Below are 26,017 nucleotides of genomic sequence, written 5' to 3'. Positions count from 1 at the left end.
GCGAAGTCTGAAGAAGGCAGACTAAAAAGCGAAGTCTGAAGAAGATGAAGTCTGAAGAAGGCGAACTGAAGACGAAGACTAAAGAAGACGAGACTGAAGAGCGAAGTCTGAAGAAGGAAACTGAAGAAGACTGAAGTCTGAAGAAGACCAGAGTAAAGAAGAACTGAAGTAGTGTGTCTGTGTCTGTGTGTGCATGTGTGCATGTGTGTCTGGGTGTGTGTGTCTGTCTCTGTGTGTGTGTGTGTCTTTGTGTGTGTGTGTGTGCATGTGTGTGTGTGTCTGGGTGTGTGTCTGTGTGTGCGTGTGTGTGTGTGTGTGTGTGTCTTTGTGTGCGTGTGTGTGTCTGTGTGTGCATGTGTGTTTGTGTGTGTCTGTGTGTGCGCGTGTGTCTGTGTGTGTGTCTTTGTGTGCGTGTGTCTGTGTGTGTGTCTGTGTGTGCGTGTGTGTCTGTGTGTGTGTCTTTGTGTGCGTGTGTGTGTCTGTGTGTGTGTGTGCATGTGTGTCTGGGTGTGTGTCTGTGTGTGCGTGTGTGTGTCTGTGTGTGTGTGTCTTTGTGTGCGTGTGTGTGTCTGTGTGTGTGTGTGTGCTCTGAGGTTAGTCTGCGTTCACGAGCACGGGGACAGAAATAAACACAAACAAACACGTTTGTATCGCTACACTTTTGAGGACGTCCCATCGACTCATCATCACGAATAAACAACAACAACAACAACCACACACACACACACACACACACACAAACCCCAAATCACTTGACAGGAGTGTAAACCCACAGCGCAGTAAGGCTTTCACCAGCCAGAAGAGATCACGCTGTAATGCCCCCCCCTCCCCTCCCCCCCACTCCCCCCTCCTCTATTTGCTTGTTTGTTCCTTTTGTCAAATTCATAGAAGCTGAATCAGGATTAAAGCAGCAGAGTGAGGATGAGCTTTTTTTCGAGTCAATCTCACTTTAAAAAAACGTCCGGCAAAGACGACGCGTGTGAAAATAAAAAAATAATTTAAAAAAAAAGATATATATATATATATAATAAAAATATATATATTTGAACTGCAGTGTGCTCCCGTGACAGCCGGGGTGAGCGCTCACTCTCGTATTCCCCCATGTGCTCAATAATTCAGGGAGGACAACAAGACTCACCCCATCTCAGGTCTTATAACTCACACACACACTCACACACACACACACACACACTCACACTCACACACACTCACACACACACACACACACACACACACTGAGCCGTGTTCACGCGTCGCCGCTAAAAGGAGAACAGACCCATCGGAGGACGCGTAACGCTACTAAATATTCCATTGTGTGGAGTTGCATGCTTTCTTTTATTCAAAAGAGAAAGTGCTCTTTTCTCACACATGCACACGCGTGTCCCCAGAAGACACTCTGGTCCTGGGTGTGTGTGTGTGTGTGTGTGTTGCGACTCCCTGCATGTTTTCGTTGAGTGATTTCTCGTGTTTGGGACACGTCTCCGTGAGGAGGTCCACGAGACGCCCGACTCCATTAAACTGTCGTTTACATCCGATGAGCGGCGGCCGCCTCGCGGTCGACCTCTCGGCTGTTTGAAGGTATTTCAGCTGGAACTTTAAGTACATAATATGTATCTGATAAACACAAGCAAACATCGTCAAGACGGATCAGGAAGAACTCAAGCAGCTGGAGCAGTCGACTGTCATCCATCTTTGGATCAATGTAATTGTTTGTTACATATTGCATATATATATAAATATATAAATATATATATAAATATGTATAAGTAAATATATATACATATATACTTATTTTATATATAAATATATAAATCTGTACTTAAGTATATATATTTATATAAAAATATATATTTAAATATATATAAGTAAATATATATATACATATTTATATATAAATATATATTTACAAATATATATATATTTATGTATGTATATATAGGTATTTAAATATATATATTGTTTTAATATATATAAATATAGATATATATAACTAGAATGAGCTTTCGTTAAATATACGCATACATATCACAAGATTGGGCATTGAATTATGAACATTTTGGCATTAGTTGCATGCCAATTGGACAAAATGTATCGTGCTATGGTAAAAAAGAGTTTGACCTTCCATGACCTTGACCTTTGACCCGATTGATCCTAAAATCTAATCAAATGGTCCCCGGATAATAACCAATCATCCACCAAATTTCCAGGCGATTCAAGAACATTTTGATCTGTTCATGACCTTGACCTTGACCTTTGACCGACCCGATCGATCCCAAAATCTAGTCAACTGGTCCCCGGATAATAAACAATCATCCCACCAAATTTCATGCGATTCGGTTCAATACTTTTGAGTTCTGCGAAAGATTTTGACCTATTCATGACCTTTGACCTTTGACCCGATCGATCCCAAAATCTAATCAACTGGTCCCCGGATAATAAACAATGATCCCACCAAATTTCATGCGATTGGTTCAATACTTTTTGAGTTCTGCGAAGATTTTGACCTATGACCTCACCTTGACTTTGACCTTTGACGATCGATCCCAAAATCTAATCAACTGGTCCACGGATAATAAACGGATAAATAATCATCACCAAATTTCATGCGATTCGGTTCAATACTTTTTGAGATTTGCGAATAACACGCATACAAATAAATAAATAAATAAATAAATAAATACACGGCGTTCAAAACATAACCTTCCGGCATTTTCAATGCGAAGGTAAATATATATATACACAAATATATATATAAATATATATGAAAAAATATAACAGAATATATCTACATATATATGTATATATACATATATATACACATATATAAATATATAAACAAATGTATATATATAAATATATATATTTATAAAATAATAAAAAAATATAATATATATGTATATATATTAATATATACATATATATATTAATATTTATAAAATAATATAATATATATACATATATTTAGATATGTTTATATATATATATATATATTTATGAAGGATATCCCTTGTAGCTCTGGAGTTGTTCTCCACCACTTCCTGCAGCATCTGCCCTCTCGCTGCTAAACGCTCCTCTCGGTTCAGCAGCTGTAGCGGTAACTCTGTCAGTTGTTTTGTGATTTTATGAAACTGAACCAAAAAACCATCGATTTGAGAAACCTGAAAAGAGTTGGCGATGATGTTCTATATGAGCAACGTGTGTGTAGATGTGGGACCGACAGCTTCCTCATCACTTAAATAACGAAAAACACACCCAAAAAAACACACGCCACGTGTCCGGTGTCTGTCGGCGGAATCCGTTTCCAAAATGTCCTCCGACGCCGCAGGATGTGAGCGCACGCGGCGCGGGTCCAGACACACGTTCTCCAAACATCTTTCCTCCAGCTGCACGAGGCCGCCGGCCGACAGCGCGGTTCATCTCTACAGTCGAGGCCATTTATACCGGTCAGCTGGCAGAAATCCACCTTTTCCACCTAAACATGTGCACAAGACGTCTTCAACCGGGGCCGCGCCGACGGGGGTGGAGTCTGCATGCTGTCCACAGACACAGATAGAGCTTCCATGAATTGAATAATGAAGAAAATAGAAAATGGATACATCCATAACCCTCAAAAACAAGTCAAACACTAGAACGGGCACTCGGTAGAGCGCATACCTTCGCATATCACAAGATTGGGCATTGAATTATGAAAATATTGGCATTAGTTGCATGCCAATTGGATAAAAATTGATTGGAAAATAAGATGTTGACCTTTCCATGACCATGACCTTGACCTTTGACCCGATCGATCCCAAAATCGAATCAAATGGTCCCCGGATAATAACCAATCATCCCACCAAATTTCATGCGATTCGGTTTAATACTTTTTGACTTATGCGAATAACACGCAAATAAATAAATACACGGCGATCAAAACATAACCTTCCGCATTTTCAATGCGAAGGTAACAAGACTCATGAACTGGAAATCAAGGAATAACACACACATCACACACTGGAACAATGTAAAGTCTCACATTATCTATCATTTACTACACAACAGAACACCACGACGTCTGGTCGTCATTCACTGTATTTTTACAAACATGACGCCACTCATCTTATTGATTAGTTAATTCATCTTAATCCATTTATTATAATTTTTCTTGCCTGAAAACCAATTTAATTCCACGTACATGCATCCGTTCATACATAGACGTCTGCCTTCAGCAATGTATTTTGTTTCTTTAAATAAAAATTTTTATTAAATAATTTTTAAAAGCTCACACATTTTTATTTACATTTTATTTATTTTTGTATGTTGTGTCCACTTTTTCGTCATCCTATAGGTGTTATGTCTATGTATTGTCTTTTGTCTTATAATAAAAAATTATAAACTAGAAACTAAGAAAACAAGTCAAAACAAACTGTATTTAGACGTTTCAGGTGGTGCTCTCTGCCGTCCTCCGACACGTGTCGGTGATACGTTCATTCAGACGCTCCCAGCTGGAGGAGGACGCTCTCTCAGAGCCGCTGGCCACAGATGTGAAGCCCTGAGTGGACCGAGGAAGAGGAACCGAGGAAGAGGAGCCGCAGAGAGACGAAGCAGAGCTGAGGAGGAGCGCCTCGTCTCCGGAGACAGGAAGTCCGTCAGCGGCACAACTCACACACAGACACACACAGACACAGACACACACACATACACACACACACACACACACACACACACCTGTGGAGCGTGGCTAATCACGTGACACTTCAAAGCGGCGTTGAATAATCAGATCACTCAGAAGAGACAAATTGCATCCGCAGCTCGATTTAAAGGAACAGCGCGCCGCGTTTAAGAGGAGCGTCATCATTAATGTGCCGTCACCGGGAAACAACCGGAAGAAGAAGGAGGAGGAGAAGAAGAAGGAGAAGGAGGAGGAGGAGAAGAAGTAGATGAAGAAATAAAGAAGAACATTGAAGGAGGAGGAGAAAAAGATGAAAAAAGAAAAAACATTGAAGAAGAAGAATTAGAAGGAGGAGGAGGAAAGAAGAAGATTGAAGAAGGAAGAGGAGAAGAAGAGAAGGAGGAGGAAGAGAAGAAGTAGATGAAGAAGAAAAGAAGAACATTGAAGGAGGAGGAGAAAAAGATGAAAAAAGAAAAAAAAAGAACATTGAAGAGGAAGAATTAGAAGAAGAAGGAAGAGGAGAAGAAAAAGAAGAAGAAGAAGGAGAAGACGAAGAAGACGTTAGAGCATCCTGTTCCAATCCATGTCAAACAGGGGCGACTGTCTTCCAATCAGAGGGTTGGCGGTTCAATTCCCGCCCGAGTCGATGTGACCGGCTGTGTGTCTACGGTGTGTGACTGGAACATGCAACGTGTCTTTAGTAACTTAAATAGCTCCATAAGTGACTTGTCAAATAAGGGCGGCCATGTTTCTACGGCAACCCAGAATGGACAAACCAAAGCACCTGAACAGAGCTCTTCAGCACCGTCCATTGTGCACAGCTGGCCGGTCATGGTCGTCTCACTTGTGGCTCTGCGTGCCTGTCTCACACACACACACACACACACATTAAATACACACACACACACAATTTAATACACACACACACAGTTTTACACCCGGGCTGCGATATCTCAGCCATCTCGGCCTGCCTGTGGTTCAGAGATCACAACACGGCTTCCAGTCACGCACATGACTCACACCCCCCGCACACACACACACACACACACACCCCACACACACACACACTCACACACACACTCTTATTTTTTGGGATGAGATCAGTCCGTGCTGGCTGGAGAGGGAAAGATAAAAGGGGGAAACATGGAAATAATTGAAAAGAGAGCGAGAGATGAATGTGAACTGGAGGATGAAAGGAGTTGAGGTCGAGTCTGGGTCCTTTCCTGTTACCTCATCTCCTTTCCTCGACCCTCCCCAGCTCCGTCGTGGTGAGTGAGGACCGCTCCAGAGGGTTTGTGTTGGCGCTGCTTGTGATCGTCTCGGTGGTGGATCTGAAACTTGAGCTCCCGTCGAGTGTCTTCCAATAAAAAATGACCCGATGTTATAAAAACATTTCATTCCACGAAAGGATTTAGTTTGAATCCTTTAATGATCTCAGAGACGATGTCGCCTGGCGGCTCCAAGAGGAACTGAACGAGTCCCTCTGGCAACGGGAGAGAGACCAGAGGTGAACCCGAGACCTCAGAACCCTCAGAGACCTCAGAACCTCAGAACATCAGAGACCTTAGAACCCTCAGAGACCTCAGAAACTCAGAGACCTCAGAAACCTCAGAACCCTCTAGAACCTCAGAACCCTCAGAGACCTCAAAACTCTGAGACCTCAAAACTCTGAGACCTCAAACCCCTCAGAGACCTTTAGAACCCTCAGACCTCAGAACATCAGAGACCTCAGAACCCTCCGAGACCTCAGAACCCTCAGAGACCTGAGCGTCAGTCCATCCAGGTCACATTGTCCAGGATAGGGAAATGTACTAAATAAAAAACACACTTTGTTCTCGCGTCCCCTCGGTATCCGGGCTGAGGAGGCGGCTCAGAGGGGGGGCCGGCCCGGGGGCAAGTGGTCCAGGTCGAAGGAGGAGAAGAGGTCGGTGATGCCCTCGTCCTCCGTCAGGCTCAGGAGGTACTCCTCGCCGCTGAGGGACAGCGCCAGAGGCGGCGTGAGGCTCACGAAGCTCCGCGGGTCTCCGGAGGGGGGCGGCTGGAGGAAGGTGTGCATGGGCGAGACGGGGGGGGCGGCGGGCGACGAGTGGTGGTGCGGCGGGGCGGACGGCGGGCTGGAGATAACGCCGACTGCGGAAGTACGGAGCGCATCGTCTGGAAAGATGACGGGGAGCGTGGATGTGTGTGTGTGTGTGGGGACTCGATCGTCAGCATGGTCGTGCTGACGATCGAGTGCCTTAAAGACCCCCCCCCCCCCCCCCCGTGGGATGTTTCAAGTGCAAGAGACTCACCTTTGGATGACACCTGGACGAAGGCCGAGTAAGGCACGACGGGCGCGGCGCCGCCGTTCTCGTTGGCCGAGGCGTTGCCGTGGCTCCCGTTGGCGACGGAGCCGTCCGTGACGTCCATCGGCACGGGGACCTCGGAGCAGAGGAACGCCTCGATGGGCCCCTGGGTGCTGCTGAGGTGGACCTGGAGGCTCTGGGTCGAGAGAGAGAGAGACAGAGAGAGAGAGAGACAGAGAGACAGAGAGAGAGAGATAGAAAGAGACAGTCAGAGAGAGAGAAGAATGGTTTTCTTTAACAAGATATAATCTAAATGTTTGACACTTGTTCTCATTATTTCTACAATAGAAATTAAATATTATTCAGAATCTTCTTCCAGCTGCGAGTCGTTAACCTTAAATCACTTGTTCCCTGAATAAAGCCTTTTCGTCTAACTCTGAAATGTACATTATTTTGCAGTTTTCTCTAACCTCAACAGTTCTCCGCTGACCTTTGTTCATATTTCGGGTTTTTAACTGGATTTGCACTGATTAAAATTCAAAAAAAAACTGGAAAATTGGGCGTTGTTCTAAAACTTTTGGCTGGTAGTTTGCGTGTTCGACTGGCGACTCGAGTCGAGAGCATCGGGGCGACATCCACACGACTCGGTTCTGATGCACAGCGCCGAGCGGCCACAACTATCTGGCGTTTTTCAGAACCTCTAAAAAAAATAAAAACTCTTGAAGCCATTTCAATACAAGAACTCGGGGGTCGATGAAGATGTTCGCTTCCCGGTTGGGTCTTTTAAGTCGGGACTACAGTAGCGTCCGCATCTACTGCTCATGTGCAGAAGAGGGGGAATCTCTCAGTGGAGTGCTTTGCAACTCCTCCCATGTCCTCCGGCCGCGGCTCATGTCCTCGTTATCGTTTTAAGACACCATTGTGAAGATTAAGCTTGAGTTTCACTAAATAAAGAAAAAGAACGGAGTTGACGCGGGAAGTTGAGACTTGTACCTCTTCAGGGTGCGGCACCTCCAGCTTGGTCTCCGCGGGGGCTTTGATCACAATCACAGTCTGCTCCTTCAAGCTGGGAATCCTCTGGACGTCCTCGTAGGTCAAGTAGGCGAACGTGATCCTTCCGGGTTAAGGAACATAAAAATCACCCCGGGGGGGAGGGGTCTGTGTAAAGGAGACCCCAAGGGACACACCAGCTGAGCGGGAGAGGGCACCGATGGGTTGGTCTTCGGACACATCGCCGATGACACGTTCCACACATCGCTCGGGGGGGGGCAGCCCCGTTTGATACGACTGAATCTGGGTCACAACAACAACAACACTTCAAACCAAAGAAGGATATCTCCGTGTGTTTTGGTTCTCACACATCTGCTGAACTTGCTTCGTGCAGCTCTGGATCAAGTCGTCCAGCCTCCGCTCCTCCTCCACCAGGGCCTTCAGCTCCTGATCCAGGTGCACGTTCATGTCACCGCCCCTAACACACACACACACACACGCATACGGGTGGGGTTAGGGATAAAAACTTTCAAAACATCCCTCAAAACATACAAACTTTAAACTGTCATGAGGCAATTAGGAAGAAAACTGAGAAAAAACAATAACACTAACTGCACATAAAATACGGGCAATAAATTCAGTTCGAGTCGCTGTTCAACATCTTTAAAAACTCAGTATAAGATGTCAGTCTTAAAAAGAAAATACATACGTAATGATGAAGTACAGACTGACATGCGTTTGTTGAATATTAAATCGTTGTAAAACAGTTTTAAAAGCACTGAAAACACACCGACAAGGAGTCGCACAACACCGTTTTAGTCGCACTCACAACCACTCGACGAAGTTCTTGGACTTCTTTTTGATGAGCTGGATCCCCTCCAGGACGTTGGTGACGTCGTAGACGCGCCTCTTGGGGGCGTTGAGCTCCTGGGCGGCGAGGTTCAGGTCCAGCACGCCGTTGGCGGCGCGACTCAGCATCGCCGCGAACCGCTGCGTCAAGAGGCCGAGCGAGGTGTCGCAGCGGGACCTCTCGAACAGGGACTTACGCACCGTGACTATGGGACTGGGGGCGGGAGCTGGAGGGGCAAAATATTAATTTGTCACAATTCTATTTCAGATTCATGCATTTATTCTAATTTGTCATAGTGTAGTGAGCAAAGTCTTATTATACTCTCCTTCTGGTGGCACCAAGGGAAACAAGAAGCGAGTTACGCACCGATTAAAAAGTTTTAATACCACATGACACTCTTTGGTCATCAGTAAATGTCCCTGATTTAACACTTGGCGTGAGAGTCTGCTCTATTGGGTCGACATTTGACACACACAAAATAAATAAAATATGTCGTCGGCTGGTATTTTCCACCTCTGTTGCATTGGCAATTAAAAGAAATAATAACTAATAAATCACTATAGTATGAAGTCTCACCCGTTCCTCCCGTGACAGACAGCGGGGCCATCTGCTTTTTGGAGGTCCAGTCACCATCATGGAGGTCCTGGGGGTCACCGGCTTCCAGCTCCAGCCTTCTCTTTGCCTGTATAAAAATAAAAAATAATTTACAATAATATGCCTACTTGAAACTTTTAATTGCCATTTTTCTTCCTGCATCCCCGAGCAGCCATTTTGGGGGCGATTATACCCAATAAGCTTGACCATGAACCCACTGTATTCACTTAGGGACTTTAAATCTGCATGTAATTTTTTTAAAAAGCTAAGAATATGCCTGTGCAATAAATATGACGCTCCTCTCGTCACGTGGAGGTGTTCGTTAGCTCGAGGACTGTGTCTTTACCTGTGGGGGGTTAAGGGGAAAGAAGCTAGCTTCCCTCAGCAGTGTGTTTAGCTCGTTGGAGCAACATCTCCCCATCCCCCTCCCTCGCTCACCCAAAGGCCTACCGAGCAACGTGAGTTTTTCTCCCCAGCAATAATGGACACGGTTTAGTTTCGCAGGTAACCTCCTCACCGACGTCTCTCCCGCGGGAACTCGGTTGTTAAAGATCGCTGACATGCGTGTGCGGCACTCGAAGAACCAAAGTGGGCAAAAAGTCTGGTCCGGCAAGGCGCGGTGTGCGATGCCTCAGCGCAAGGTAAAACAAGCGTCAAGCCACCGGAAATACAGTAATGTAGCCGAGGCGTTTCAGATGTACCTTCAAAATAAAAGCAGGCAATCGCCACAAAACCTTTCTTTTCTTCACACAACCACGAGACGGTAAATTAAAAGACACGTGTAATGTAAAAATAATCGAGATAAATACAAATATGTGACATCACCACTGGTTTCCCCTGATCAACTTCGGAGGAACTTGGACGGTGTTGCTTTATTTTGGAGGAGCAAACCCGTTTATTTTTCCACTCTATCATTTAGCTGTATTTTACGCTTAATTATATATGTTATATGGTCTCTACTTCCGATAAAGTAAGCCGTTTATCCCACCACTTTTGCATAAAATTGGATTTTTTAAAATATGCTTTTATTCTGAAGACAGATCGAGCTTGTCCGTTAACAACCACAGTGATCTTCGTGTACTTCACGAAGCTAAGTAAAGTTGTTTTTCGAGTTAAAAATGTTGCCCCGCCGTCCTCGCGCATGAGACCCAATGGCTCGGACAAACAAACCGCACAAGCAGCTAGATAAATGTTATCAAGCTTATAACATAATTAAGAACAGATATAACCTAGCAACAGCCCGGCGACGTCGCACAATATAAACGTAGATGCGTGGCTACGGCTAACGTTACCCGTATTTTACGTAACTTTAACGTCAACCGTTAGAACCAAGCCTACGTTAATCATGACAATACGCTGCGTGACATAGAGTTCACTCAGCAAGCAACTCGCATAGCAGTCTTTTTAATGCGACTTTTCCATTCAATAGAATAAACTTCAGCGTAATATTTGGTTAATCCGATTTTGTTTCGGTACCTGAACCCGTCTGAAACGCTTGTAGAGGGTCCGAGTGGGCGTGTGTGCCGTACCTCGTCCCGTCAGTCGGTTGGTTCACTGAAGTTTCACTTCCCCGGTTCTCCCGAGGCAGGACGGTGTTACGGTGGAGGTGTGGAGGTGTGCCCCCCCCCCACGTGAACACGGAGAGCCCACCGAGAACCGAGATTGAGGAAACCCCGTTTCTCATGTTGTCCAACTGCCGCAGGTACCGTTACTTCCGCGTGTGCGATATAACGCTATATCGCGGCGTATTCATCTCTGCCCGAAGGAAATTATGAACGAAATAGTATTCAAGGTGGCGCGAGAGCCCAGTTCTCTCGTTGATACACAGCGCGAGGCATTCTTCGCGCGGAGCTACGATTCCCCGCGACAGCTTTAAACCGAATTTGCATGTCGACCACTATTGGCTGCCGCGCTGCGCACGCAGCGCCGCATGCGTCTGACGCATCCGCGGCGGACCAATGGCAACACAGCTCCGCAAACACAGCGGACCGCCGTCATTCAGTGATATTGGACCTTGTGCTGCGTTTATGTTTTTGTTATGATGAAGGTACATTTCATATTGCATTTAAAGACGTTTTCTGAAAGTAGAAGACAGCAAAGTACATTAAAACTGTATATAAACTTTATATTGTTTAAACACACATGTTGGTGAGGGACACAAACAGGGTAAAGTCATTCAGTTTAAGTCCATCACTTGCATACATTGTGTACTATACAATTTAGGACAAAGCAGTGGAATAGTGTACAGGTGTATAAATTATTTTTCTCACAAAAACATTTTCTTTTAAAGAGAAACGTATCGCATCTGAAATGCATTTTTAACAGAATTGGCATCCTTACAAACAACTGCTCTGGTTGTTAACTAGTAAATCTCCAGGTGAGGCATTTTCACAGTTCAGATTGAAAACACATTTCTCTTGATATCTGAACACAACACACATCTTCATGTTTGTCGTCCCGCCACGAGGATGAAGAAGCAGTTACCACCAAACACGTTAAGCGACGCCGTTTCACCTCGCTTAGAGCGCCGGATAACAAGGACCGCTCCGAACGCGGGGCGTCGTCGGCGTTACGAAACAAACCGGTTCAGTCGTCGAGGTCAAACTTGATCTTCTTCCCCTGGAAGGCCAGGATTTGTCCTTGCTGCTCCTTCCTTTTCTTACTGGCCTCCCAAGATGGATGCAGCGCTTGTTCTGGTTCCTGCCGGGTAAAGCCGCCCCTGCCGCCGCCGCCCCTGCGATCGTTTTGCCTCATGCCTCGGCCCCTCCCCCTCCCCCTCTCTCTGCCGAAGGAGGGAAAGGACTCTCTCTCCTGCTTCTGGAACCTGGGTTGTCGGCCGAAATCCCCGTCCGGACCCCCGCCGCCCCTCGGCCTCCCTCGGCCGCCCCTCCCTCTACCGCCGCCGCCGGGCCTCGACGAAGAGAGGGAAGAACAAAAGACCGACTGAAGCGATTTCCCCTTGGACTTCAGCCTGGACTCGAGCTCGTCGAGTTCACCCTGGAACGTGTCCGCGCTGGTCCCTTCGCGCTCCTTCGTGGCCGCGTGCTCTTCGCCACCATCTTGCTGCTTCTTCTTCTTCTTCTTCTTCTTGCATTTGCTCACTTTTCCAACAAAGAAGCCGTCGTCGTCGTCGTCGCTCCCCTCGGACTGGGAGGACTGCTTGAGGAAGCGTTCCTCGGTGCTGTCGTCAAAGTACTCTTTCTCCTCGCCGGCAGACTCCAAATCGCTCTCTTCTTCTTGTTCTTCTTCCTCGTCCTTCTTTTTCCGGAGCACTTCTGCCACAGACTTAAGAACGGGTTTCTTTTCAGCTTGGGGTTTATCTTTTTTCTCACCGGCAGACGCCAAATCACTCTCTTCCTCTTCCTCCTCCATCTTTTTCTGGTGCACTTCTGGCACAGACTTAAGATCGGGAGTCTTTTTGGCTTGGGGTTCATCTCCCTTCTCACCGTCTGACTCCAAATCACGCTCTTCTTCTTCTTCTTCTTCCTCGTGCCTATTTCTCTGGAGCACTTCTGGCGCAGACTTAACATCAGGTTTATCTTCGTCTCGTTTAGCTTGGGGTTCGTCTTCCTCCTCACCGTCTGACTCCAGATCGCCCTCTTCCTCCTCCTCCTCCTCTTTCTGGAGCACCACTGGCACAGACTGAAGAATGGGTTTCTTTTCGGCTTGAGGTTTATTTTCCACGACGTCCTTTACTTCGCTCCCCTTTACCGACGCTGCTCTCACATTCCTAACCTCTGGCATTTCTTTCCCCTTTTCCTTTTCAAGGAGACCGTCGTCATCTTCCTCGTCGTCTAGGAGCTCCTGCTCCACCGCAACACCTTCTTCTTCTTCTTCCTCTTCCTCCCTCTCCCCCTTCTTGGCCGAGGACCGTGGAGTCACATTCCCACCTTTCATTCGCGCCTTCTCCTCCTCCTCCAGCTTCGCGGCCTTCATCCGCTCCTCTTTGAAGACTTTCACGGCAGCCTTGAGGTCCTCGATCTTCTTGTTGAACTGGGGGTGAGTGGCGATGCGCGCGATGGCCCGGTCGGAGGCAGTGGACTTGGGGTTTCTGCACACCTGGTCGAAGTGGAGAGTCTCCTGCAAGGCCGTCTTGGACACCTGGTAACGAGGGAGGGGGAGGGTATCCAATTAGACATGGCACAAAGAGTGTCAGGGTTCTTACACATTTTGACCGATGGATTTCCACTTTTTCATGACTTTAAACCACATTTCCATGACCAAACTGAAATCTCGGTCTAAACATGAAAACTGTAGAAAATGTTGCGTATTGAGAGCGTACGCCGGCTTATATTTTGAGCGTCTTTCTTTAAAAAATATATTAATTATTTCAAACTCGGCGAAAATGAACACGTGATTTTAACAAATTTCCATGACTTTTCCAAAACTTTTATGATTTAAGTTTTTTTCAGGACTTTTCCAGGCCTGGAAATGACCATTTTAAAATTCCATGACCTTTCCAGGTTTTCCATGACCGTAGCATCTACAGAAATGAATAAGCGGGTGTTCAGAGACCTACCAGGTCGGGCGAGAGGGTCTTCATGGCGTGGATCTCCTCCAGCAGCCGGACGGCTCTCCTCTGGTTGCTCTCCACCTCCAGCTCCTTGCCCTTCTTCTTCTTCAGGGCGACGCTCTGTCGCGCCAGCTTCCTGATGATCAGAGCCCGCACCCTCTTCACCTCCTTCCTCATCATCACCACCTCGTTGTTGAGGTTCAGGCCCTGGTCGGGCTTTTTCTCCTTGGGTTTGTTAGGAAACGGGTTTTTCTTTTTGCCAACTTTTTTTCCGGCTGCCTTGGGGATCACTGGGTCTTCTGGTTTATCCCCACCTCCTTGTTCTTTGCCCTCCTCTTCTTTCTCCAACTCCTCAACTGCAGCAGCATCTTTTGTTACAGCATCGTCCTCTCCCTTCTCCTCAATCTCCTTTTCCTTCTCAATCTCTTCCTCCATATCAATCTCTTGCTTCATCTCAATCTCTTTCTCCTCCTGAATCTCCTTCTCTTCCCCCTTCTCCTCCTCAATCTTTTCCTCCTTCTCCTCCATCTCTTTTTCCTCGGCAGATGGCAGCACTTCCTCCAACGTCTCCATGGCAAATACGATCTGTTGAAACATTAGCAGTCTTAAACTGAACAGTAACTAAACCAGAACGGTAGTAAATAAAATAAGTGAAAACAATGATAGAAAAATAACACGACTAATGAGGCCGGGACACCAAACTTTACAGCAGACGTTGGTTCGTTGGCATAGAAACTGCCCCACAACACATTCATTTAGGTTTCTTCCCCCTGAAGGGTTATTTAGGAGTTTTTCCTGATCCGATGTGAGGTCAAAGGTCAGGGATGTCTATGTGTACAGATTGTAAAGCACTCCGAGACAAATTCGTAATGTGTGAAATTGGGCTATACAAATAAACTGAATTGAATTGAATCTAAATTACTTCAGTGGCACTTAAATGGCTCTTATTATGGTACTTTTGTAGTTCGACTATGTTGAGGAAATGTTACTTTCTGTATTCTTGTTGTTCTTAGTTTGTACTCTAGGTTGATGCACTTATTGTATGTCGCTTTGGATAAAAGCGTCTGCTAAATGACATGTAGTAGTAATCAGTGGCGGCTCCTGAAAAAATTCTCAGGGGGGGCAATTTTTTTGATAATGATTAACCCTCCCAAAACCACAGACCTTCAGACAGCTATCTATGTGTAGCTTTCTCACAATGCCATCAAGTCATGTGACTCCAGTCAGTGTGACGGCTGTGACTGAACTCTGTCTGTGAGCTTGTAGTTAGTTCATAAGCAGACAGATAGTCTGAGGCCGTCTGTGAGCTGTCTGTCAGTAATCCAGCTCCTGGTCTTTGATTTGGTGATTTATTTCAACAAGATTTAAATAATTATAATAATAATAAATATGAGATCCCCATTTGTGATTCCTGCATCTGTGCTTTTCAAATAATAGAAGAAATACAATTGCAATCACTTTCAAGTAAACCAGATTGCTCCACCAGACAAGAAAAAGCTAAATGTTGAGCTTTTTGTTTTGAAGGGCAACAGCAGAAAAGCCAAACTCACGGAGGTAAGACCTGGCAAGTCGCCAAGAATCTCGGCTGTCGCGCATGCGCAGGCACAACTTGTAAATACCGTAACGTAAACATTTACATTAAGGTACAGGCATTTCAACATTTATTTATTCATGACTTAGTTTTAGGTCGGTGTACTTTGACCGTGTGTAATATGTGGAGTTGTCAATAAAGGTCTTTCTGCATTTCCCCTGCGCCTCACCTGTAGTCCTACGTTCCTCTTTCAGGAGCACAGCTGACAACACGGCTGTCAGAGAACCCGCTTACAGGCGTTCTTTAACATCAGGCGGAGATCTTTTCTGACGTCCATCTTCCAGTCAGGAAGAAAACGTTTCAGAAGACACCTCAGAAAATGTTCGAGAATGAGGAACAATGTGTTTCTGATTTTATTTTCATTTTATTTTGAGAGCGACAGGGAACGTCTCCGAGGTCGACCGATCGACGTGTTGGCGACCGCTGGTCTAGGAGGTCCTACTTCTATTGTTGCCATGTGTCTTCAATGTTACGCCGACCGAAAGGAGTCTCTTTCAAAGAAAGAATTGAATCGCTGCTGTTGCCCTGAGCACTGGCCGACTGAATACGCCTCTGTCGAAGCTGTATGACGTACTGAGACGCTTTTACGTCGATTAATTATGACAAGACCTGGAGGGGCGACTCCTCCCGGAAGCCATAGAGAATGCATTGAGAGCTCTGTTTTGTGAAAAAAATGGGTTTAACATTGGAGTCAATGGGAGAGGTCTGGGGCGATTTTCATTTCGCCCAAAGTCGCCCCAGAAGGGGCGGGGCCATTTGAAGCACGACTTTAGGCTGACTGAATGACTGTTACCTGATTGGACAATGACGTACAGAGGCAGAGCAGACGTCTAGTGGTAGAATGCGATTTATTTATTTTTTTTCCCCCGAGGCAGTGCCTCGCCCCAATCGCCCTTATGGACAAGCCGCCCCTGGTAGTAATGTAGTAGTAATATTAAACTGTATCACGTGGATAAACCGAGGGAGCAAAGACGGCCAAACAAACGTGGTTGAGCCGCCAGCGTGGGGTAACTTTCCCCACGCGACATCGCGCGTAAACGGGCTTTTTATTTTTACAAAGCAGCGACGTTAACTCCTAAAACATGCGATGAGTCAGCTCATATACGAATATTATTACACTCACCGTTCAGAAAGCGGACATTAAACGCTTAAAATCGAGAGAAATGCATCGACTCGTAGGGGCGCAGCCATGTTTTCTTTTTTTCTTCCGTTGACGACGGCGTGACGTCAGACGCAAAGCAGGAGCGGAGTGGAGGGGGCGGGGCGGGGGAGCGCACGCGACGTGTGGTGTCGTGAAAAGGGGCGGTCCTTCAACGGACTGTTTGTATTTATTTCTTTGTTTCATGTGCATAAAACAACAACAATGGTGGATAATTGAAGGAGTGGGGAACGCGAGGATGAGCGGATGACATCTCCAGTTTCAGCCACCAGACCGATATCTCACGGTAACCGACCGGGGGGAGGATGAAGCGGCGCAATGCGGACTGCAGCAAACTCCGACGGCCGTTAAAACGGAACCGAATCACCGAGGGTATATATAGCAGGTACCGAAAGAAGAAAGAAAGAAAAAAAGGAAAAAAAGGGGGCTGGGGGGACGTTATTGTATAACAATGGCGCCTCTCTCTCTCTCGCTGTAAATGTCAAGACGAGGCTGTGCTGTGTTTATTTCGAGCTGAATGAACGCGCTCGCTTTGTGTCTGAAACCTTACAGGCCCGTTAAATGTGTGCTTTTATTTTCTCTCTGGTAGGTGAATTCAAATTCGTAAAATATAATAATTTATAAAAAGAGATGTTTTGTTTTTTTACGTGTGCCTTGTAATACATTCCGCTCAATACAAATCTGTTTAGATTTTTTAAAAATAAAATAGTGTGATTTTTGAGCGAATAATCAGGCTCGAGGGGTTGAGATGACAGCCGGGGTGGCGCTCGTTTTGAAGACCGGTGTGACGGCGGCGGCGGGGCTCTCACCTGTGCTCTTTGTCTGTCAGAGGTCTTACATTTGAGACACAATAACCCCCGCCCCCCCTAAAAAAAAAGTGCCGGTCAAGCTGGAACAAGAGAGCGCGTGCATTATTGTTTCGTAAAGATGACGTCACAGAAGCCTTTTCCTATAGAGGGGACGACGGGTCCAACAAACCAGCCGTGCTATGGGGAGCATGTCCAGACATGACACCCTATGCATTCTCTCTCTCTCTCTCTCTCTCTCTCTCTCTCTCCACTTCGCTTGTCTCTGATGATAGAACCCCTTAATGTCTAGATGTGTGCTCGTGCTCACTGGGCCCGTGATGCCTTCATGTACAGTAGGAACTTAACGTGACACTGCCTACAAACCCCTCTTTGTTTCTTTCTCTCGTCTCTACACTGCTTTAATAAAACCCTCTTTTCTCCGTCTGTATTGTGTTCACCTGGCAGCACGTTCCTGTACCTGAAGTTCCTGGTGGTGTGGGTGTTGGTTCTGCTGGCCGACTTTGTTCTGGAGTTCAGGTTCGAGTACCTGTGGCCCTTCTGGCTCTTCATCCGAAGCGTCTACGACTCCTTCAGATATCAGGGACTGGTAAGAGCCCCCCATAAATAACTAGAACGGGCACTCGGTAGAGCGCATACCTTCGCATATCACAAGATTGGGCATTGAATTATGAACATTTTGGCATTAGTTGCATGCCAATTGGATAAAAATTGACCGTGCTATGGTAAAAAGAAGATGTTTTTACCTTTTCATGACCTTGACCTTTGACCCGATCAATCCCAAAATCTAATCAAATGGTCGCCGGATAATAACCAATCATCCCACCAAATTTCATGCGATTCGGTTTAATACTTTTTGAGTTATGCGAATAACACGCATACAAATAAATAAATACACAGCGAAGGTAAAAATACCTGCATATCCAATGCAACACCTGTATGCAAGAAAGACGCTCAAAATATAAGCCGGCATACGCTCTTTAATACTCGCACATTTTTCCGCGCTGCAAGTGAACGCACCTCAACTGTAAAGACGTAAATGTTTAATCTTTAATCTAAACTATTGTCTCTCATTCATTTGTGTTATTTAAGGTTATTTACTGAATGCTTTGGATTCTCTTTGTTAGTTTAAATACGACGTTGCCTCACTTTTTCATGTATACACTGAGATTAACAGGTCAACGTGTGTATGAACCCTGCACTACATTATTATGCGTGTCGGTGTGTTATATTTAGTCGTCGTGTCTTTCTCCTCCAGGCGTTCTCCGTTTTCTTCGTGTGCGTGGCGTTCACGTCGGACATCATCTGCCTCCTCTTCATCCCCGTCCAGTGGCTGTTTTTCGCCGCCAGCACCTACGTTTGGGTCCAGTATGTCTGGCACACAGGTCAGTACCTGGGGGGGGACTGGACTTAAAGAGGGCTCATTTTGTTGTTGTTGTTGTTATTGTTGTTGTTATGGGAAAACCTGGAAAAGTCACTTTAAAAGGGTTATTTCCAGGCCTGGAAAAAGTCCGTAAAAAAAAAAAAAGAAGACATTTCCAAAAGTGTTGTAAAAGTCCTGGAAATGTTTTTATTTTCACATGTTCATTTACTCTGAGTTTGATTAAAAGAATAAACTGTTATATGCATATTTATTCTTTTAATCAAACTATTGTCCCTCGTTCATTTGCATCATTTAAGGTATAGTTATTACCCGTGTATGCACCCAGATTTCACGAAATATTTGGTCCTGGGAATATTGTTTAAAGTCCTGGAAAGGTGCTGGAAAGGTCCTGGAAATGCATTGGTCACCATGTGTGTGAGCCCCGTGTCGCTGCTGGTCCTCCTCCCCCAGAAAGAGGAGTCTGCCTCCCCACCGTGTCGCTCTGGATCTTGTTTGTTTACATCGAAGCCGCCATCCGGTTCAAAGATCTGAAGAACTTCCACGTGGACCTGTGTCGACCGTTCGCGGCTCACTGGTAAACGTCCTCCGAGCGCCGCGGTCAAATACCGCCCGGGTCGATATTTCATGTCTTTTAACTTCTCCCCCCCTTTCTCACCCGCAGCATCGGCTACCCCGTGGTCACGCTGGGCTTCGGCTTCAAGAGCTACGTCAGCTACAAGATGCGGCTGAGGAAACAGAAGGAGGTGCAGAAGGAGAACGAGTTCTACATGCAGCTCCTGCTGCAGGCGCTACCGCCGGAGCAACAGATGCTGCAGAGGCAGGAGAGGGAGGCGGAGGAGGGTGAGGCGCACAAATTACATCATGACATCATGACATCATGCATAAGAGGGGGGGGGGACAAAGAGGAGAGGTGTCACCATGGTAGGACATTTACAAACTTTTTTTAGGGGGCAATTTTTCCCCCACTGACTGAAACCCAGGGGCATGTAAAAAAAATCACATTATTATACTACATTTTTACATTAATATACTTAATTAGGTTTACAGTATATGAGCAATTGTCATAACAATGGCAATAATAAGACTATTAGGCAACAATAAGTCTTTTCTTAGATTATTTTTTAACAGAAAAAAATCCCCAAATCAGACAATAATACTCAATTTTATTTATTCTTATTTCTTTGTGGATATTACATTTTTAAAATAACTATTAACAATTATAACGTTTTTTTTATTTTAAATTATATATATATATATATATTTTGTGTATACCTACCTAGTACAGAAAATACAGACAGGACACACAACAAAAACAAAAACGCTATTAAATTATTGAAATTATGGGGGCATTTTTTGCCCTTCTAGTGATATTAGGGGCAACATTATATTTCTTCGGGGCAGTTTTGCCCTTTGCCCTGGTGTGTTTCCGACGCTGGGTGTTACTTAATCACAACCAGACCGGAGCTTTTCAGGAGCTCAAGCGGTTCCAGTTCCGAGAGACCAGAAAGCAGAACGTGTTCCTGGGGAGAGTCCACTGTGTGGGGGTGTTCTCCGGTTCTCCCTCATTCCATCCGTGTCTACGTTCCCTCTGTCTTCCTTCGGTTGACCCTTGTTTCTCCTCCTCCAGCCGCCTTGGCTAAAGGGATCTCCGAGGTGGAACCCGCCGCCGCCGCCGCTCCGTCCCAAAACGGAGCGCCTCCCGGGAAGAAAAGCCCCCCCCCGGCGCCGCTACCGGAGCTGGAGTACCGGGAAAAGGGGAAAGACGGTACCGCGAAAGAGCGCGAGGGCAAAAAACAACAACCGGCAGTTGGAATCAATAACAACAGTATTGTACACGCACTGGACTCCAAGCTACAGGAGGCGGAGTACATAGAGAACTGCGTCGGGGCGAAGAGACTGAATAACGACCTGGTGGGGGAGGGCGCGCACGCCGACGCCAACGTGCACGCCCACGCGCACGCCGCCTCCAAGGAGGAGGCGGCCGGGGCGGCGGCGGGGAAGAACTACAAAAATGCCTCGGCGGGGGGCGGCGGCAACGTTTCCAACTCGTCGCCGCGGAACCACAGCTCGTCAAACGGAGGCGTGCCGCCGGGCGCCTCGACCAATAAGAACGAGAAGAAGCAGAAGGGGGCGGGGAAAGGCCAGAAGGACCCGGTGGAGAACTGCATCCCCAACAACCAGCTGGGCAAGCCGGACGCCCTCGTGCGGTAAGACACCGAAGGGTCAACGTCACCAACGGCGAATTGAGATTTCCCCCCCTAACCCCGCCCCCTTTTATCCCCCCCCCCCTAAAAGGCTGGAGCAGGACGTGAAGCGCCTGAAGGCCGATCTTCAGGCCAACCGGCAGTCGGAGTCGGAGCTGCGCAGTCAGCTCTCCTCCATGAGCAGCCAGGACCGCAGCCTGCGCTCCGAGCTGGGCCAGCTGCGCCAGGACAACGAGCTGCTGCAGAACAAGTGCGTCGCTTATAATCACATTATAATCACATTATAATCACATTATGATCATATTATAATCACATTATTATCATCTTATAATCACATTATAATCGCATTATAATCATATTATAACCACATTATGATCATATTATAATCATATTATAATCACATAATCACATTATAATCATATTATAATCACATTATTATCATATTATAATCACATTATAATCATAAGTTGTGGGGCGATGCATATCGTTGGGTTCTGTATCCCGTCTGCAAAAAACTTAAATAATTCAAGCCAAGCTCCCTTCAAATAGAAATGTTTACAATTATATTTCCATCAAAATAAAAGAGGCGGAGCATTTTATTATTTCATTATATTCTGTCTCCCAGGGGAACCGTGAATACCTCTCATGATGCCGAGCCGCTGCTGTACTTAAACACAACATGCAGAGTCGGCTGATTTCTCCACTTTAGTTGCGTGCGGTCAAAACACTTAAAGCTTAACTTGCAGTATGTTTTTTTTAAATAGTTTGAAAGAGTTGGAGGAAGGGTCATCTGGTTGTAGATGTGAGGTGTGTGCACCTGTGTGAACTGGGAGATGATGACTCGAGTCCAAGTTTTGGTTTTTACTCGTGCTGTGATCTAAAAAAAACCTCTTTTTTTTTTAGTGTCTGTCACTGTTTTATATCTGAGACTTTGTTTAATGTGCTTCTGCTGTGACTTGTAAAGGAGATTTTTATTAATCTCAATGACGCTTTTCCTGGTTAAATAAATAAAATTAAATGAATGAATTAAATAAATACAATTAAATTAATTAATAATGTAATATAATAAATTAAATCAAGAAATTAAATAAATACATTTAAAGAAATTTAAAGAAAGAAAGAAAATAGTGAAACTGACATTTGGACTAAGTGCTGACTGCAAACGAGGGGTCAGGATCCCAGTTTAATCCCCCCGTTGGCACCACGGCTCCACATTTCATCTCTCAAAGTGTGTTCCTCTTACGGTCCAGGCCCGCTTGACCATGTCGTCGTTCCCCCCCCCCCCCCCCTCCAGGCTCCACAGCGCCATCCAGTCCAAGCAGAAGGACAAGCAGACCATCTCCCAGCTGGAGAAGCGGTTGAAGGCCGAGCAGGAGGCCCGCGGCCTCGCGGAGAAGCAGCTGACCGACGAGCGCAAGAGGAAGAAGATGGAGGACGCCACGGCCGCCCGAGCCGTGGCGCTGGCCGCCGCCACCAGGTACGATCCGGACCGGCGAGCCGGGGAGCGACGCGTGACTCGTGGACACGTTTCAAAGCGTCTGCTTTCCCGACAGAGTGGAGTCGACCGACTCTCTGCGCGGTCGCATCCGAGAGCTGGAGAACGAGTGCAAGAAGCTCAGCATGGAGCTGAAGCTGAAGGAGGAGCAGATCCGGGATCTGGAGGGCAAGTGTCAGGTGAGGAGGGAAAGACTTCCCCTGACCTCTCTGTGTCTCTCTCTCTCCCTCTGTTTCTCTATCTCTCTCTCTCTCCGGTGAAGTCGGGCTTTCTGTGTCACTGTGATTTGTTGATATCTCCTCACCAGGCGGCGGCTGCAGCTCTTCAGTCTCTCAGAGCAGCAGCTGGAGATCACTTCATTGAAATGATTCCTTTGAGCTTTTTGATAATTGATCCAATTAAATCAAGAGACCCCCCCCCGGTGCCTTCCGGTGTGTTGACACCGCTCTGTTGGTAAAGTAAAGACGGGTTAAGGGGCTTAAGGAGCGGCTTCCATTTTCCTCACCAACATTTCCGTCATATTTCCCTTTTTTAATGACATTTCAGCCACTACAACAATTTTTGGGGCACTTTTTACCCGTTATGAAGCTTCTGTTGCAGCATCAGCCTCTTTTTGTCAGTTCGGTAAACGGAGGCGCTTGTTTTCCACACCTACACCTGCCCTTTTTTGTAGACGGCAACTGGCCGGTGTACCTGGTATAAAATGTACCCGCTTGTATGTTTTGTTTGATCTCCTCTCGCCCCGCGGTGCCGTTTCCTTCACCTCCTCTCCTCCCCCGCTCAGGAGCTGCGGAAGTACAAAGAGAACGAGAAGGACACGGAGGTGTTGATGTCGGCGCTGTCGGCCATGCAGGACAAGACGCAGCACCTGGAGAACAGCCTGAGCGCCGAGACCCGGATCAAGCTGGACCTCTTCTCGGCGCTCGGCGACGCCAAGAGGCAGCTGGAGATAGCACAAGGTCTCTCTCTCTCTCTCTCTCTCTCTCTCTCTCTCTCGTATTGGTCACGTGACGCGGTTGCTTTCCGCCCGTGATAACAATCGGGAGCCCGTCGGTTTTTTAAGCGGATGTAAATTGGCTCTGAGGAATTTCCTCCAGGCGATGACATCATACGCTTAACAGCGTTTGATGGTCTTTCACTTTCAAAATAAAAGCTCCAGGTAAAAAAGAAATTAAAAAACAAGTTACCCTTTTAATCATCTGTAAAAGAGTTCTACTTTTGGACTTAAAATCCATATAATAAGAGTACGATGGTACCAGACCGCCTCTTTAACATGGGTGTATGAGGCAGGAATCAGGACTACTCAATAAAAATGTTTCTTTTTGATCGTATTTTTATGTTATTGTGATGAAGTAGTTTGATTAGATTATTTTAGATTAAATATTCCTTTATTAGGAGTTTGATTTGAGTCCAAACAACAAGCATTGCTGTCCCATCAGCAAAAATGTGCTTTCATCGTGATTTTAAATATCCATGTTGTGCATGACGATATGATCCCGTCTCTCTCGGCTCCCCCAGGCCAGATCCACCAGAGGGAGCAGGAGATCGCGGAGCTGAAGCAGAAGATCGCCGAGGTGATGGCGGTGATGCCCAGCCTGTCCTACTCCTCGGACGGCGGCAACCTCGGCGCCGGCGTGCCGCACTACTCGTCCAAGTTCATGGACAACAGCCCCTCCTCCCTGGACCCCAACGCCTCCGTCTACCAGCCCCTCAAGAAGTGACTCTGACGGAGCTGCAGTCTCTTTCTTTCTTTCCTTTTTTTTTTTCATTAATTTTTTTCCGAGTTCACGGTTCTTTTGGACTATTATTTTCGAGAGGGTCGTGTCTACAATCTTGACTTTAAATTATTTTTTTTAATTATTGAGCCATTAGACGGCGCGCTCTTATTTTGAAGGGGGAGAAAGGAACAAGCAACTCAAATGTTGTGCTTCATGACCATTTTCTTTCCTTTTTTTATTCATATATTTTAAACGATCGCCTTTTCACGATGTTTTCAGTTTGAGCCTGTGAGGCGACGCCCAGTGAAAGATACATGAATGTAAAACTATTCATGTTTTTGTTTTGTACTGTTTATTTAAATCTGTGATGTTTGTTTGTTCTAGTTTTTTTTAGCTTAATTAATTAATTGAGCGGATAAAACGAGCGCCGAGTCCTCTGAGGATCAAGCGGATATTCAGGCCTAAAAAAAGAACAATGAATTACTCTGTTGTTGGATTCGACCCGGCAACATGTCAACATGTCAACATTCACCGGTTTCATCACATTTATTTTTACCCTCTGGACCAAATTAGAGCCACCAGGTCACACGGCGCCGGATTCAATGATGTCGAGCTAACCGCTCCGTTGCCGTTATTTGCTGATTTTTACAGTGCCTTGCCGGTTTTCTCGTCTCGAGACGCAGAAACCGACTCGCTCGCGTACTTTCTCTCTCGCTCGCCCTCCCGCGTTCTTCTTCATTTTAGATTTCTCTCTCACTTCAATTCAGTATTCAGAGGCCGAAATCTTTGAGTGGATCAGTGTTTTACCTAAAGCCCCCCCCGGAGTTGTCATTTAGTTTGTTGACAACGATGTACATTAACTTACCGAGGAATGTTTTTATTTTATTTGTTTATTTACGTTCTTAAAGTGCCAAGTGTCGACGTCGTCCGGTCGCCCGTCCGGACCGCGCTCGCTGTAGCCAGCGTCTTCTTATCTTTTTCATCTCTTTTTTTTTCGCAGAAGAGTGCCGTTAACGTCGTCGTCGTTGTTATTTATAAATATATTTTTGTTGTCATAATCAGATGGTGTTGTGTTTACAAGGTTCTGGGCCGATAATGGCGAGGCGGCGCCTCCTTCATAGACATTCTGTTGATTTCCGATATTTTCTACCAGGTAGGATTCTGTGAATGTGATGTAATGGGGGAGGAAGGGAGGAAAGGACCCCCATCCCCCCCCCCCCCCCTCCCCTCTGGAAACATTCTGACCATGTTGTGCTGTCATGTTGCCGACCTGGGAGGAAACACAAGTATTATTTTATTGATGGATCGCGCTGGTGTTGTGAATTCAGTTCTGAAGTAGCTTTTTTTATAAGTTTGTGTAAAAGGACGAGAGGGAAGTTTATAAAAGAAAGGAACGGGGAGGAGGAGAAGAAGAAAAAGCTTTGTTTTATCTTTTCATTGGTCCGCCGCCATGTTTGTTTTCCTTTACTCAAAGTGATGGTGGCCGTGTCAACTCATTCTTTCACTTTGGCCGTCACTATTAAAGGAAGTGTTGCCGGTGGCAACGCGAGCTGGTCAGTGTGCGCGTGACGTCCTCTGTGCGTCTGGTTTTCCTTCTCATGACACTCGCGGGTGACCTTTGACCCCTAAAATCACCCAGAGGTTGAAGGCGTGGGCCGTAAATATTTGGAAAGACGGGGGGAAAAAAAGAAATTGTAATCCTTTGACATCCTCTTTCAAAAAATATCTCGATTAAATCAGAAGCATGAGTGGTTGTCGTGTGGTTTTGTGATGCCTT

The 26,017-nt window shown here is 46.1% G+C and overlaps 3 protein-coding genes across 8 annotated transcripts in view; 1 reads left to right on the top strand and 2 right to left on the bottom strand.

The window, feature by feature from the left end:
* e2f3 (E2F transcription factor 3) overlaps positions 1 to 10,012 on the bottom strand; it is a 61,007-nt gene extending 50,995 nt beyond the window's left edge. For 2 of the 6 annotated variants that reach the window (XR_008834759.1, XM_056439278.1), the window contains exons 1-6: positions 9,888 to 10,012; positions 9,353 to 9,458; positions 8,756 to 9,002; positions 8,273 to 8,404; positions 7,930 to 8,044; positions 6,943 to 7,132 (exon numbers count right to left, since the gene is read on the bottom strand). Coding sequence is in view for 5 of the 6 variants with exons in the window: in XM_056439278.1 (XP_056295253.1) it covers positions 6,943 to 7,132; positions 7,930 to 8,044; positions 8,273 to 8,404; positions 8,756 to 9,002; positions 9,353 to 9,458; positions 9,888 to 9,932 (835 nt within the window). In the remaining variant the exon portion in view is untranslated. Of the gene's footprint in view, positions 1 to 6,409; positions 6,806 to 6,942; positions 7,133 to 7,929; positions 8,045 to 8,272; positions 8,405 to 8,755; positions 9,003 to 9,352; positions 9,459 to 9,808 lie in introns of those variants that run through there. The other 4 variants (XM_056436208.1, XM_056436973.1, XM_056438548.1 and 1 more) reach the window with 4 other exon arrangements.
* Positions 10,013 to 11,470: 1,458 nt separating this feature from the next.
* srfbp1 (serum response factor binding protein 1) lies at positions 11,471 to 16,679 on the bottom strand. The gene is made up of 3 exons (XM_056425260.1): positions 16,598 to 16,679; positions 13,890 to 14,468; positions 11,471 to 13,471 (listed from the first exon to the last, which is right to left on the bottom strand). The coding sequence occupies exons 2-3, from the start codon at positions 14,454 to 14,456 to the stop codon at positions 11,957 to 11,959; spliced, it is 2,082 nt and encodes a 693-aa protein (XP_056281235.1). The 5' UTR covers positions 14,457 to 14,468; positions 16,598 to 16,679; the 3' UTR covers positions 11,471 to 11,956.
* Positions 16,680 to 16,788: 109 nt separating this feature from the next.
* maco1a (macoilin 1a) lies at positions 16,789 to 25,988 on the top strand. Its single transcript, XM_056426454.1, has 11 exons — positions 16,789 to 17,018; positions 17,887 to 18,028; positions 18,698 to 18,824; positions 19,274 to 19,397; positions 19,485 to 19,663; positions 20,451 to 21,030; positions 21,119 to 21,277; positions 22,322 to 22,504; positions 22,581 to 22,701; positions 23,307 to 23,481; positions 24,041 to 25,988. Exons 1-11 carry the CDS (start codon positions 16,939 to 16,941, stop codon positions 24,241 to 24,243), a joined length of 2,073 nt encoding a protein of 690 aa, XP_056282429.1. The 5' UTR covers positions 16,789 to 16,938; the 3' UTR covers positions 24,244 to 25,988.
* The last annotated feature ends 29 nt before the right edge of the window (positions 25,989 to 26,017 follow it).

The sequence above is a fragment of the Pseudoliparis swirei genome, chromosome 1 (genome assembly GCF_029220125.1).
Source record: "Pseudoliparis swirei isolate HS2019 ecotype Mariana Trench chromosome 1, NWPU_hadal_v1, whole genome shotgun sequence".
NCBI classification, from domain to species: domain Eukaryota; kingdom Metazoa; phylum Chordata; class Actinopteri; order Perciformes; family Liparidae; genus Pseudoliparis; species Pseudoliparis swirei.
This window is presented reverse-complemented; position numbering and strand designations above follow the sequence as displayed.